This window comes from Lepisma saccharinum, chromosome 2 (genome assembly GCF_977018435.1).
Source record: "Lepisma saccharinum chromosome 2, izLepSacc3.1, whole genome shotgun sequence".
NCBI classification, from domain to species: Eukaryota; Metazoa; Arthropoda; class Insecta; order Zygentoma; family Lepismatidae; genus Lepisma; species Lepisma saccharinum.
In genome coordinates, this window is record NC_139230.1 from 7,970,933 (window position 1) to 7,985,426 (window position 14,494).

Consider the following 14,494-nt stretch of genomic DNA (forward strand, 5'->3'; position numbering starts at 1 on the left):
GAACTGAACATAGATAGTGGTCAGGCACACCACGCCTGGCTTCCGTTACTGCAGCAATTAACACCGGTGAACAGCAGATGACATATGCGCAGACATACAGGCGACAGCAGCACACCTAGCGGTGATTTAGGAAGAAACAACAGAAAGACGCCAAGCAACAACACAATTCCAATGAGGATGGTGGCAGTGGCTACCGAAATTAATAGAAAATAATGTAAAACAGCTTTGCGGAAAACGTGAGTACCTTAATTATCTATATTACCGCGTCTCTCATAGTATGAATACAGTTTAAAGTGAAATCCAATTCCAAACCCGAATGATTATCGACTGTGATGCTGTTTAATGTCTCCTAGAATACGCATTGGCTGAAAACAGATTGCAAGTTGCATGCTTCCTTTTTCAGTCTGGATTACAATGAAAGTCAAGGAAGGAGTTTGGACTGCTCCCTTGAATGGGGGAGGTGGGTGACTATGAAGTTGGTTGAAGCAAAGAAAACGTGACTTTTTTTTTACGATGTATTTTACACAGCCGAACCAGAACGAAATTTACAGCCCCGCCTTTTCTTTTGTCTGGTGCCTAGAAAGGTTGTGTTGTTTCTCCCGAGAGATCTTATCTTACCAGTTAATCTTGTAACCGACAATGCTCCAGTAGACCCGTATAAAATCCAACATTCATTCTGCCTGATTTATCTCCAGACTTTTGCTGGTGTCAGTGAGACTGGTGTCAAGATTCTTCAAGTTTCGCTTGCAATAAGCGAGAGATTGTTTTCTTTTCCATAGGTCTCAGTCCAAACGGGTTTCTCTTGAACTAGAATTGTCAGAATTTCCTTGAAGAGCAACCAACGACTGTGCACAATTGAAAGAAAGTGACATTATTTTAAATCCTTTTTTGTGAAAACATTTTCATGTTCTATTTTCCTTCTCACAACACGTGTCCTGTGTATAACAAGTTGTAAAACTACCAGGATAAATGGTGTTAGCGTCTCCTAGGAATCTTTGTGTCCGTTTAAGCTGAAAATTGGTGCAAATTCCAATAACGACCCCTTCGAAATAAGGACCCTTTTCCCGGGAACTGTGAAAGGTCGTTGTACTGAGAGTTGACTGCATTTGATTGGATTTTTCAGTTGAAAGCAATTTGAAATTAGCTATAACAATGTCAAAATATTTATGAATTTGTAATTTTAATGTTGCTTTTCTATGTTGTTTGGTTAACTGCAGTGATGAGAATGAATGATGAGTACATTAAACTGAAAGGACAAACACCCATGTTCATACTGGGACTTCAACCCAGAACCTTCAGTGGTAAGGAAGATCATGAGTAAAACATGAGTCATACTAAAAAGAAGTGAGCAGGTGTTTATGAGCACATGCTCAATTTTAGTATGAACAAAGTCATCCCTTACACAGTTTCCAACATAGTAACTGCTCTTAGATACATCAACATATGAGCTGGATATACAAATATATATGGAGCACAAATAAAAGTCAATGTGCTCAACCACCATGACACAGAATGCCCACTGCAAACTGCACATCAAAAAGAACTCTGTGACAAGCATTATTTACATTCAAAGCATTGCATTTCAATAAATGCATCTGCAATAAGACATAAATGTACATTTATGAAAAATAAATACTTACACCCTTCCAGAGTTTTCAAAGATTCCATGGATGAATCATTCGAACATGCCACTGTACAAGCCTGCACTGTTACATTGTAAGTTGCAAAACTCTCTAAGTTGCTCAGTTTCACCTGGAAAAGGACAAAAGAAATTGCTCATTTTTCAAACAAATACAAAAATTTAAATATCAATCAATACACACTAAATTTTAAAGTCAAATCCATCTAAATATATCATACACATACTTTTTGTCCCCTCTGCCAAGCAAAATCCGATAGCACAATTCTTACAGGTTTTTCAAACAAGCTCAGTTATGCACAACCATATGCAGTGCTTGTGTTGAGAAGTGTGAAATATTAAAATGATGTAACTGTAAAACCAAATGTACCACAAATTTATCCAAGATAAAATCAAGCTTGGATCAAGAAAATTACTAGGATATGCACGACAATCAACAATATAATGTGAATGTTCAATATATAATAAGTAGAGGCATACATATTTAGTTTTTGATGAAAACACGAAATGTGAAATAACACACTGTAATGTTCTGGATTTCACATGAAATTAACTATAAAATTAGGCATTATAGTCACTAATCCTTATGTCAGAAACAAAAACCAAATATTATTATTACACAGCACAAGTCCATGGATGTGAAAATTACTTAAAAACTGTTGAAGTTACCTATTATACCTTAGATGTTACATATTCTTAATATTGTTTTAAACCAATAACATTCTCCAATACTGAAATTCATTTAATCATTCAGAGAAAGTTACATTGGTAAGATCCATGAAAGTCAAATGTCACATATTGTTAAACTTATAGAGAAATACATATTTCAGTTTTGATGAAAACATGAAATGTGAAATAACACATTCATGTTTTTGAAAGGTGTGAAGTGCATTTTCCTACCATGTTTTTTCATGAAATGATGCAAAATAAAGTGCAAAATGTGACAAACTCTGACACACGAAATTTAGAGTTTATTTACTCACATGACACTTCTGAAATCTGAATTATTCTGTGATTTATGCAAATCATAGAAAAATGATTAGTTCTGCTGTAAATATTTGAGAAGCAAAAATGTAGTCTTTATTTCTGTTTAAATTTCATACTCTGGTAACTACATAAATATACTGTTGGAATAAGTGTAGTTTTTAAATGAAATTTAGGGTTTTATTCACCATTTTAACACCAAAATGCTGTTATTTATACCGCTTTTGATCCTGAAATGTGCCAAGTTTTTGTACAAAAATCTCGAGGTTTTATTCACCATAAATATGTGGCTCTAATAATAAGGCATGTAGCACCATTTCCCCATTGTTGTTTTGAGCCTAATCTCCAAGGCATCTGTGCCTGTCATATGCAAATTATCTACATTCTTGTAACAATGCAACATTTCCCTATAAACATAGGATCATTGACTCTTGTAAAATAATCACAGCTACATCAAAAAAAAAAAAGTTTGACATTATGTAGAAGAGTGCAGAGGGCATCTACGGTCACTGTGAACAATAACCATGGCAAAAAAAAATTGGCTTTGAAGCCTCGAGAGCCAAGAAGAAGAAAAAAATATATCAGGTTGTTGTATGTTGCATATTTACACTGGATAACCACAATGATAACAATTGGTGAGATGATAACGTCTAACTTAAAATTAAAACACGATGTCCACTGTTCTTCACTTAAAACTGTCCTGTGCCATATTTCCACAAACACTGCACTACTGAGCAATGAAATGGGGGATATAGTGAACACAATTATGCCATGAAGGCATGTGGGGCAATGTGAAGGTAGAGCTCGATATTTTCTTGATCTCAGCCATAGTTGGGATGGTGTAATCAGCATCATGCCTAGCCACCTTTACCCCACGGTTGCCCATTGATATGAGGCTGTGTGGGCCTCAGAGTCAGGAACAGGGAAATGACTGGAAAAATTCTTGGTCCAGATCACCTGCCCAGTGATTCACACCTGGATCTTCCGCATGGTAGCAAGATGCTCTACCAACTGAGCTACCACGACCATTATGGAACTAAGTCACAGGCTATTTATATACACATCAGATTCGTTAAATTATTGGAAAATTTAAAAATAAACTGCTACGATTTGATCAGCCAATCACTCAATTCAACTCCCATACTGATTTAGGATGTAAATGATCACAACACAGATATCAATAATGCAGCATTTGTTTGAAATACTTACATAATAACTTGAGCTGTTACTAAACTTGTCTTTTTCAACTCTCTTCTTTAGACCATTGTAAAAAACTTCAAAGTAGCGAAGATGACCATTTAATTGAACAGGTTGAAGCCATGACACAACTGCAGAAGAGTTTGTGATGTTTGAAATAACCACATTTGGTGGTGGATCTGGAGCTGGAATAAAATATTTTTAATTAAAAAATAGCAATTAACTATTGAAAACAAAGAGTTTATTTATAAGTCCACTTTATGCACAGAAACGATAATCGGGACTGGAACTAGAGTTTAAAGTAGGATCTGAACCACTATGTGCCTCCACCAGGAAATGAACCTGGGACCCCTTGATTACAAGGCAATGATGTTACCACTATGCTATTGGGGAGGCCCAACAATATATGATTAACTATTAATTAAACACAATGTTTAAAGCAAAAAATTCAATATTTGGCAGATAATCAAGGAAATTAGACTATACTAATGGACCTAAAAAATTCTCATAACTCAGAATTTGTCTTTATTACAGACTTATTATCTTGTAGCATACCTGACTATACTTAACCATAAGAGACTGTATGTTTAACTGGTATCACATTAATTCTTGAGGCTTTGCTGGTGGCGAATGATGATGTTTTCTCGGGATATCAACCAGGTGATTTCTGGATATACTTCCGAGCTTTCGACAGCTAACATCACTCCTCTTCAGGGACTGAAGAGACCCAATTCCCGAAGATGTGACCCAATTTCCGAAGATGTGACCCAATTCCCAAAGATGAAAGTTCTTGAAAGCTCGGAAGTCTATCCAGAAATCACCTGTTGATATCCTCAGAAATCCTCTTCATGGAATCACATAATTATACTTGTATTTTAATTTCCAGAACAAATACTATAGTCTGGGCATTAAACTGTTATTTGCTTCCTACAGGTCAGCCTTCGAAATGCAAAGTTAAATTTTAAGTTCACTCTATGCCCGAATAGGATAATTAGGACTTGATCTACACATCTGTGCTATATGCACCCATAAAACATTGAACCTGAGATCCTTTTGCTTTTCTGTTACAATTAATAGAATGCAAGAAAATTTCTGATAAATTTTGGATGAAACAACATAAAAACCTTGAAAGAAAGACCAGACTTCCCTTATTCAAGAAAAACTTGCACCCTGTTTAATATACAATTCTCAAAAGGTATAATTTAAACAGTGGATCCTAATTGATGCTGCACACACTACAATGGTGGGAGGGAGAGGATCTACATAATTTCATTTACTCATTCATGGCTAACCAATGTTTTTGACAAAAGGACAAAGGTAAGTAGCCCATGGCTTCACCTTGTCATTAGTAACTGAGAACCATTGATTTAAAGGAAGGTATGTGTATAACAAAGAATGAGCTACAAGATATTAATAACAACACTATTTCCCCCCTCCTTACCGGTTTCAAATGTGGTTTCCAGCACAGGTTCACTCCTTGGTCCCTCTTGTCTATTACTTAATACAGAAACAGAAAACCTGTATGTTGTGTATGGTTTCAGTCCACTAATGATTGTGCTCATCTGGGTTGAAATTTTCTTGAATTCAACAGTTTTATTCAATTCACTCTCTGCGAAAAAAAGAATTATGTTTGTGAACAAACTCTTATACACTGAAGTTTTCATTGTTTGACATTCTCTTGAAAGGCATCATGTATGATATTGTCACATTAATCAGATCCTTAGTTAATTAAACCCACATAATATCCAGTTGAAACAAGCATTACAGATACAACTATGACACACATTTCACATTGTAGCTATATTTTCTACCTTCTATCATCATTTTCCCTACAGTTCAACCTAAATCAGCATCAGGTAACATTGAATTAAATGCAAAAGAATCATTCACCATCCTAAATACTTACAACAACTTTATTCTCATGTGAGCAACCTCAATGTACATTAGCAAACCATTATAGAACTAAATAACAAAAATATGCTCTGTGTCAGTCTTGGAACAGCAGCACAGTATACAAACTTGGGATACCGAGGACTACACTGACATCCACCGAACTTCCGTTGTCCTTCTTATGTTACTCAGTACAAGCCACACTTCCATAGGAACAACATTCTTTAACTTACACCTTTTACATGTAGTACTACGCCAACTATAACCATTTTAACTTTTCTATGGATACCTATTTTTTTAGGACTGAGTCTGATATCAGTGGTATCGGTATAGGAAACTATCAGTTGGATATTATTTACTGATACTGGCTGATACTTTTCCAGCATTTCAATATTTTGAAGGGTTCACAAAAATGCACACACAACACTTTCACAGAGCCTAATCATCCTGGAAATTATGCAAAATGCAAAGTCTCCATTTATTTTGCACCAATATTATGTGGAAAAACTGTATTTTGTGATAACATAACATGAATTCTTATATTCTGATGTAATTTTTGAACATTTTAAAGCAAACCCCTGGTAAAATTATACTTATTCAAGAAATAAGTGGAATACTCATCCACTAATATAAATCAATATTTTGAACAACTTTTTAATTGCTAGAATTTTCAAGCATCAGTATCGGTATGAGTACCGGCTCAGCCCTGATTTTAACATTTCTATGAATACCTATTTTTATATTTTTAATTCTAGTCTCCAACATGTTAGTGCTCCTGTCTTAAAATGTATCCCTGAAGAAGCCCAGTGATCTGAGTGAATGATAGGGTAACAACCTCACGATATGCCAAGGTGAGTACCTTTTTTAACACCATAAAATAATTTATTTAATCCCCACAAAATGAACTCTCGCCGTGAATGTTACATGCTCAGTATATCTATGAGCTCCTGTGTAGTCAAATGATTAGGTGCTATTGCCTTTGGTGTGAGCAGTCCTGGATTTGTTCCCCAGTAGGGGATCCAAAATTCTGATGTTGACTAGAACAATTGGGGTGTTACTTGAAAGCAACAGTGGTGGACTCCAGTCTTGAAAGCCAGAAAAGGGAGGGGTGGGACTCATTCACTGAGAGAAAAGTTGCTTGACAGGCTTTGACCTTCAAAAGACAAGTCTAGTTTTTATTGTCAATATCTGTATATTCTTTTGCACAATAATCACAGCATTACTTGTGCTGTTATTTTCTGAAGTGCCCTAATCCTAATTTACCATCATTAAGGTTGAAGCCACTTTCTTCCTGAATAGGGATTACTTTGTAACTTTCAGCAAAAGATGCATTTAAAAAATATGATAAAAGGACTAGATTGATATAATAATATACATCAAAGCTGAGACACTTCATTTAGTACTTTCTGCTCAGTTTTGTTATTTTTCTAGCCATTGATACTGACATTATTGATATTAACAGATATCAGCTGTGAAAATTCACAGGCATCTTTCTGGAGTTTAGGTATCCTGCAAGGTATGCAAAGTGAATATTTATCCCAACTGTTCAACAAAAGTATGTGGCTTTTAAGACCAAATAGGCTCACCAGGGCTGGACCTACAACTCCTCGCAACTTCATATTTTTAAAAAATAATTTAAAAACCAAGCTACATTTGTGTAATTTTTTTTTCTCTCTCAAGAAATTGTATTGTCTTAATGATATATTCCAGATTAGCATCTACCTTTCTGGAAAGCTATCCTACAATATATAATAGCAAAATACTTACCAAAATTAAAAGAAACTACAATGTAAATGTTAGTCCGGTTAAGGAAAAATGTTCCACAGCATGCATGGTCGACACATCAAGTCCAAGAGCCATTGTTACTACCCAGTTTTCTAGGCTGGAACCTTTTGTTTAATCTTTTCACAAAGTTTACCAATTAATCTACTGATGTTTGCACAACCCTTAATTTTGCATCTCTATCATGGATTGAACCAGAAATCACTTTCAACAAAGACAAGAGCATTAACCATTACATTACATCTTAAATTAGCCTTGCAAAACAATACTGTACTTCTACTGTGTTAAACCTCATCTATGCATCATATTTGGAATGCACCATGGCTATATATATTGCTTGTGCACCCAGGAGCATAAGTAATGCAGCACTAGTCATAGACAATATAAACTGTTCCCTTACATTAAAAGAGGAAGGAGGAACATAAATTAAAAGTATTTGAAAATAAAAGATTAGAAAGATCTAATCTAAAGATTAGAAAAATATTTGAACCTAAAAGGGAGAGGAAACAGGTGAGTGGAGAAGGCTATATAATTTGGTTTGGAACCACAGGGTGCACCCAGCTGTCTGACACACTTCAAATTTGAATACCGTGCTTGCGCGATAGCCTATCGTGATTGGTGGGAAGTTGCAATGGAGTGTTGGAAAATGCAACAACGTGTTACTTGTGTTATTACGAAATGGAGTCTGTGACAGGAGTGCAGTGTGTCCTTACATGACAGTTCCATGTTGGGCGACATGGACACGTACTGTCTCGGAATATCATATTGGCTTGAATGAAGAAATTTGACAAACGTATCATGACTTAAAAACTAAACCAAGCCACTGTTGACAAAGTTGTAGCTATTGATGAGGACCTACGGAGGCACGTGCACGGCAATTTTCAGACATGCTTGCAACACATTGATGTAACTGAGGCCATCTGCTGATGTAATATTAAAAAAATAAGCTGGCAGGCATAATAAATGGCATACTTGGACATATTTATGGATAGTTTCGAACTGTGTCAGTCGACTCAGTGCCATCCTGCATTCATTTATTATTAGAAAAATTAAATCAAGAAGATTTAAGTGGGCAGGCCATGTGGCAGAAATGGGAGGAAAGAAGAGTATACAGGATTCTTGTTGGGAAACAAGATGGTAAGAGACCTGTAGGCAGGCCAAGATGGAGGGATAACGTTGAGATGGACCTAAAGGAAATCGGTAAGAATGGAAAAGATTGGATTGATTTTGACCAGTATAGGGACAGATGGAAGGATTGTGTTGCTGCAGCCATAAACCTTTGGGTTTAAGAAGGTGAGAGAGTTAGTTAGTTAGCCTTTTTTACCCAAGCAATGTGATGTTGAAGTAGAACTAATAACTATTCTATTGCAAACAACTGCTTACCTTTACAGTTTCTGTCCTGTGGTGCTTTAGTAGGGCAATAATATATTCTAAATCCACGAATGCTTCCAACTCTGTTAGAGCACTCAAGTTTCCAGGCAACTTCAACAATCGTAGGTTGTGTATTCTTCTTGTTGAACCATACATCCTTCATCTGGCCTATAACTATGGATTAAAAAACAAAAAACAATAATGAGAAGTGTGAAGATTGTGCATACTGTATCATAGTAAACTTAAGCACCCCGGACAAAAAAATTAGTCACCCCCTCAAGAACTGCCCTAATACCGGGTAACACCACCTGGATTCGGTGAGGAAGTGACTCCACAAGGTGTTGCAGGTATGCCATATCAAGGTGAATCCACTTGCTAAGCAGGATATCCCGTAATTCCAGCAAAGTACGGGGATGCCGATGTCTGCATTTTACCTGCTGCTCTAAATAGTCCCACACATTTTCAATGGGGTTCAAATTGGGGGACTTTGCGGGCCAGACCAGGTGTGACAGGGTGCCAAAATGTTCCTCAAACCATGTACACACACTGCTGTGCACACGGCAGTTGTCATCTTGGAAGATGGGAGTGTCCACAGTATAGTCAGCATGAAGATGTTGGATAAATGGCAACACCTGGTCACCGAGAATGTCCAGATAAACATGTTTGTTCATGTTCACAGACACCTGAATGAGTGGGCCCAATTCGTGCCATGAAAAACACCCCCACACCATCACAGACCCACCTCCTGCTTGAACCACACCCTCCACCCACTGCAGATAAAATGCTTCACTCTACGCCTGGCATCATTGGGAAAAAGACAAAATTGGGACTCGTCAGACCACACTACACATTTTCAGTCCCCTGCAGTCCAGGGTAGGTGTTCTGGAGCCCATTATGCGCCGCTGTGAGCAGTGGTACTCGACTCCAAATGTTCATTGCATGCAGTTCCCAGCGCAGTTTTCATTATTCATAAATTGGTGGGGATGGACCTGCATTCACGGACAGCAGCAATTCCTGTCAGGTTTGAAACAGATTTGAAATGAATTAAATTAAATTCAAATTTTCTTTATTCAAGACAAGGGACAGGTGGAAGGCATGACACTTGTCTCCAATCCCTCAGGGTTAGGATCAGTTTGCAACTGTAGTTCTGATGCAGTGTTTCGTGTTCATGCGTGGTACACCATTCCTTGTAGACACGTTGGACAGTCCACGTTGATAAACCAACGAGTCGGGAACTTCATTCACTGTGTGCCTTTGGGCATGCCCAAACACAATTGACCTCCTTTTGCCAGTCTGTCACACTCACGCCACGTCACTGCCAGGTTCATACGTCCATGGTGAGGGGTCACGTGGCCACATGCAACCCCCATCTATATCGACATAAAGCGACCACTGTGCGTTCGTGAGGGTTTAACTAATTTCTTGTCTGGGGAGCTTACATGGGAAAAAAAAAAAAAAAAGGCCACTGATGTAATTATATCCTAAATTGGTGGGAAAAAAAATGAACCAAAAGTATCCAATTTTAAATGCACTAACTTGGCCATGAAAATTATACAGTGGAACATGAATGTTATGTTTTTCAGGGGCCAGAGATGGAAAACTTAAAATGCACGAAATGTGGGAAAATTTTATAACATATAGCTTTATTTGGACCATGAAGAGTAAATATATAATGCAGAAAAATGTAAAATTGAGATTCTACTGTATTCATAATATGTAATCTATTGCAAGCAGAAAACCTATGTACTAACTCTATGCATTTGCTGTAAACCATCAAACTAATTTTTCACAAGTCCTGTCAATAATAAGAAAAAAAAATCATTTTAATTGAAGTGAACCAAACATCTATCCAAATCAAAGTAAACACTACTAATTAGGCTGTATTTCTTCACATAGTCAAGTCTTCTTACATACAGTGATTTAGTAACCTCCGCCCAATTATTAAATAATAATAATAATAATAATAATAAAAATCCTTCCTTTACTCAGACCACAGGTACATTTTACTTTCAGAATATGCTTCATTCAAACACAATTCATGTTCATTTACTTTGTGTCTACTGAAGGTTATCCTGTAATATTTTATAATATTACTGGTAAAATGTATTTAACAAAATCATATGGCAACTCTTGTCATTGTAATTTCATGGGCATGGTTATGCATAACTGAACATATTTTAAATAGAAGGTACCCAACAAGAAATTTTCTAAATGAGAAGTAAATAACTGAAATAGCCACATTCAATTGCATAAGTTAGAGCATGCGATTATCACTCAAATACATTTCAAAATAATTACCTTGGTCATGGATAACTGTACATGAAGCCCATACCATTCCACTACTTGCAGTTCTTGAGTTGGCTGAAACAGCAAACTGATACAAACCCACATCAATTTCTGGCAGTGTGATGTTCATAATATGTACATTAGCAGGAACATATGTCCAATTAAGGTAACCCTGAGCAAGAAGAAAGAAAAATATTAACTTTTATTTTTATGCATACACATACATACATAAAATAAAATAAAAATATACCAAAAATAAAACTACACTGGATACACTGGATAGTTTTCTATATGTTTCTATTAAAATAATCCACAGAATAGGGAATTATTTAATTTTAACATTGCAATATATCCACACTGTTTCGAAATTAAGTTTGTTTAAAAGAAAAGAAAAATATAAATTCTATAAATAAATCCAAATTTTTTTTTTAGCAATGTTTTGCACACAAAGTTGCAACTGCCAACTTACCTACCCCCCCTAATTCCTTTTACATGGCCTTCAATAAATTATTGATAAATTCAATGATTAAAAAAAAACTTTTTTTTTTGGCTAAATATAAAATATGAAATTTTGAATTAATACATGTAGTATCTTCTTTTCTGAACGGACTTTTCACTCATGACAAGTGAACTTTATTATGTCTATTAGCTAAGAATGTGTAGTTTGGTTTTAACATTAAACATTTCTGCCTATCTTCTATTCTATGGAGATATTATACAGAGAAAATTAATAGCAAATTATAATAAGCATTTTTCTATTGAAAACGTATGATGGCATTTTATTCACAACTGATTTAACCTAGATTTAGTCAAAAAAAAAGTACTTAGCATAAAAAATCTTAAAGAGTTAATGAATACTTACTGTGCATTGATAGGGCCTGTCCCTATTATTCTGGCACCAGAATATGGTGTAGTTTTGAATGTTGTTGTTGTGCCTATTGGAAGATGTACCTTGCCATGACAACTCATAAGTGCCATTTCCAAATGCAATCTTTGTAAATGTCATAGGTTCCGCAGGCCCTGGAAGAAAAAGAAAGGCCCCTTTAAGTACAATACACAAATTTCTAGTGTTCGTTACAGTAAGATACTATTTCAATGATCTACAAATGATGAATTTTTTTAAAGTAATTATTCACCTTATGCACAGATTTAGATGGGGCTACAGCACCGGGCCTCGACTGGGAAAGCACTGCTTTGTAAAGGAACACAAAGTGAAAAAATTGAGAAAATATAAATTACATAACCAACCATCTGACCTAAAGTTGAGTTTTCGGACTTTTTACCACTGTTATAAGTTTCTATATATCTATGTTTCAGAGACTAGTTCTGTCTGTCCTCAGAGTAGTATGCTCATCACCAGGGAACAGATTTATAGGTAGTAAAAATGTGCTAAATATGTAAATACATATTTCATTATTTTCACCAAATTTTTGGAGTTAAATATGGACTTAAAATTGTAAATATTTAACATAAGACACTACACGAGCTACATAAAATACAGTGTTGGTATTGTAACTAATACTGTGACTGTGTTGATGAGAAACCAGAAGTGAATCCCGTACATGTGCTAAAAAATTGTTGCTTCTGGTGGTGTTGTCAGGCACGCAACTAGTAGTGAGGGTGGGGTTAGCAATGGGCTGGACTTGGGACTCTCTTCCAACATTGCCAAAATAACGTTTGTAACAACCAGGAGCCGATGCTTGAGCCCTCATTCTCCATTGTTGACAACAATTGTAAATAAACAGGAATTTCAAGTGTTTTACAATAGCAAAAACAAAGAGTTGGGAGTTGTAAAAAAAAATGTTCAGACGACAGAAAACTTGTAATTAACGGAATTGGAAGGTATAAAAAAAAAAGGCAGTGAACTTTTGTTTGTTTAATGTCACTTTGGACTTTGCTAGTTATTTGCAAGAAATTCACCCAACTCTTTTGGTCACACGGGAACATGTAGTTATTTTGCGAATATGGAATATATGTTGACAAATGTTCATAAATATGGGAAAAATATGTAAAAATAACTAAAATATGTAAAATATGAGCCAAAACCTAATATATGTACAAATATGGAAAATCAAAACTGAATTTTTCAAGTCTACATGCCATGATGCACACACATAATATAAAATATAACTGATTTCAGATTCATATATAAATATATATTTACATATAAATCTGTTCCCTGTTCATCATTAAATAGCCACTAGTCTGTACTCACTACTCTGAAGATGGAGACAGGACCAGTCTCTGAAACATAGGCACATGGAAACTTAAAACAGTGGTTAGAAGTCCAATAATTCCAAATGGACCCTAACTCTAGTCTGCATGAAAACCACAAAGTTCATGAAAAGTGACTGATAATGATATGGTTTGCTATGCATGCATAATTTCCAACCAATATGATCAGGGTCAATAGCTGCACATATAATACAATATTAGTGCAATGTGCTAGCGATTGATTTAAACTGGGTAAACCAATACTATATATAAAGTGCTCATTTCATGGACAGTACATTCTTGCAAGCAATGTAGACATGTGTAACTATACACTACAATCCATCATTCTCCACAACAGTGTTCAACAACCTTAATTTTCCTTATGCCAGGGGGAACCACAGTCATAAATTCTGGTGTTTTGCAACAACAGACACAGGTCTAGTTCTGAGTTTTCAATCCTCTCTGGCTTCGCTGAAGGGTCAGAAGTAGATTGGCATGAGATTCCATAAGCAAGCAGAGAGAGTGGGGATTGGAGAATAAAGGTCACAAATTGTAATTTTAACCAAGATTGCAGGGATGTAGATGCCAACTGCTGTATACACTGTGGTTTCTGCAGGAATTGATATGAGGCAGATTTTTCTAAAATTGGCAAACACTGTAATAATTTGTAACAACTGACAGGGTATGGTGGTAATGCCGTCACTTTGTGAACAAGGTGTTCAAGATTTGATCCCTGGTGGAGGCACATTGCACCGTAGTTCAGATACCACTTTAAACTGTAGGTTCAGTCCTGGCACAACTATCTGAGCATAAAGTATACTTAAATGTTTGACGTAACTGAAATTATGCTAAGAATAAACTATGCTTACTATTCATAAACAATCTTAGAAATTTTATAATCTTCGATTACTTACGCTCATAATTATTTGGAACTCTAACAACTGAGTGTTCTTTAGAATCTCCTACATCATTTGATGAAACAATGGTGAATTCATAGCTGTTATTGCTCAGATCCTTAAACTTTGCATATGTCTTGGTTAGTTCACTGGGAATTACAGAACTGGAAATTAAAATGAAATGATTAGAATGGTTTGACATGCTGTTTACATTATCTAATGACATACATAAATA

At 35.8% G+C, this 14,494-nt stretch overlaps 1 protein-coding gene across 1 annotated transcript in view; it reads right to left on the reverse strand.

Annotated features, from left to right (window-relative positions):
* dome (cytokine receptor domeless) overlaps positions 1-14,494 on the reverse strand; it is a 153,973-nt gene that overhangs the window by 24,169 nt on the left and 115,310 nt on the right. The window contains exons 10-16 of the mRNA XM_083117013.1: positions 14,278-14,423; positions 12,012-12,169; positions 11,162-11,321; positions 8,876-9,037; positions 5,262-5,429; positions 3,833-4,005; positions 1,641-1,752 (exon numbers count right to left, since the gene is read on the reverse strand). Of these exons, the coding sequence (XP_082973139.1) occupies positions 1,641-1,752; positions 3,833-4,005; positions 5,262-5,429; positions 8,876-9,037; positions 11,162-11,321; positions 12,012-12,169; positions 14,278-14,423 (1,079 nt within the window). The remainder of the gene's footprint in view (positions 1-1,640; positions 1,753-3,832; positions 4,006-5,261; positions 5,430-8,875; positions 9,038-11,161; positions 11,322-12,011; positions 12,170-14,277; positions 14,424-14,494) is intronic.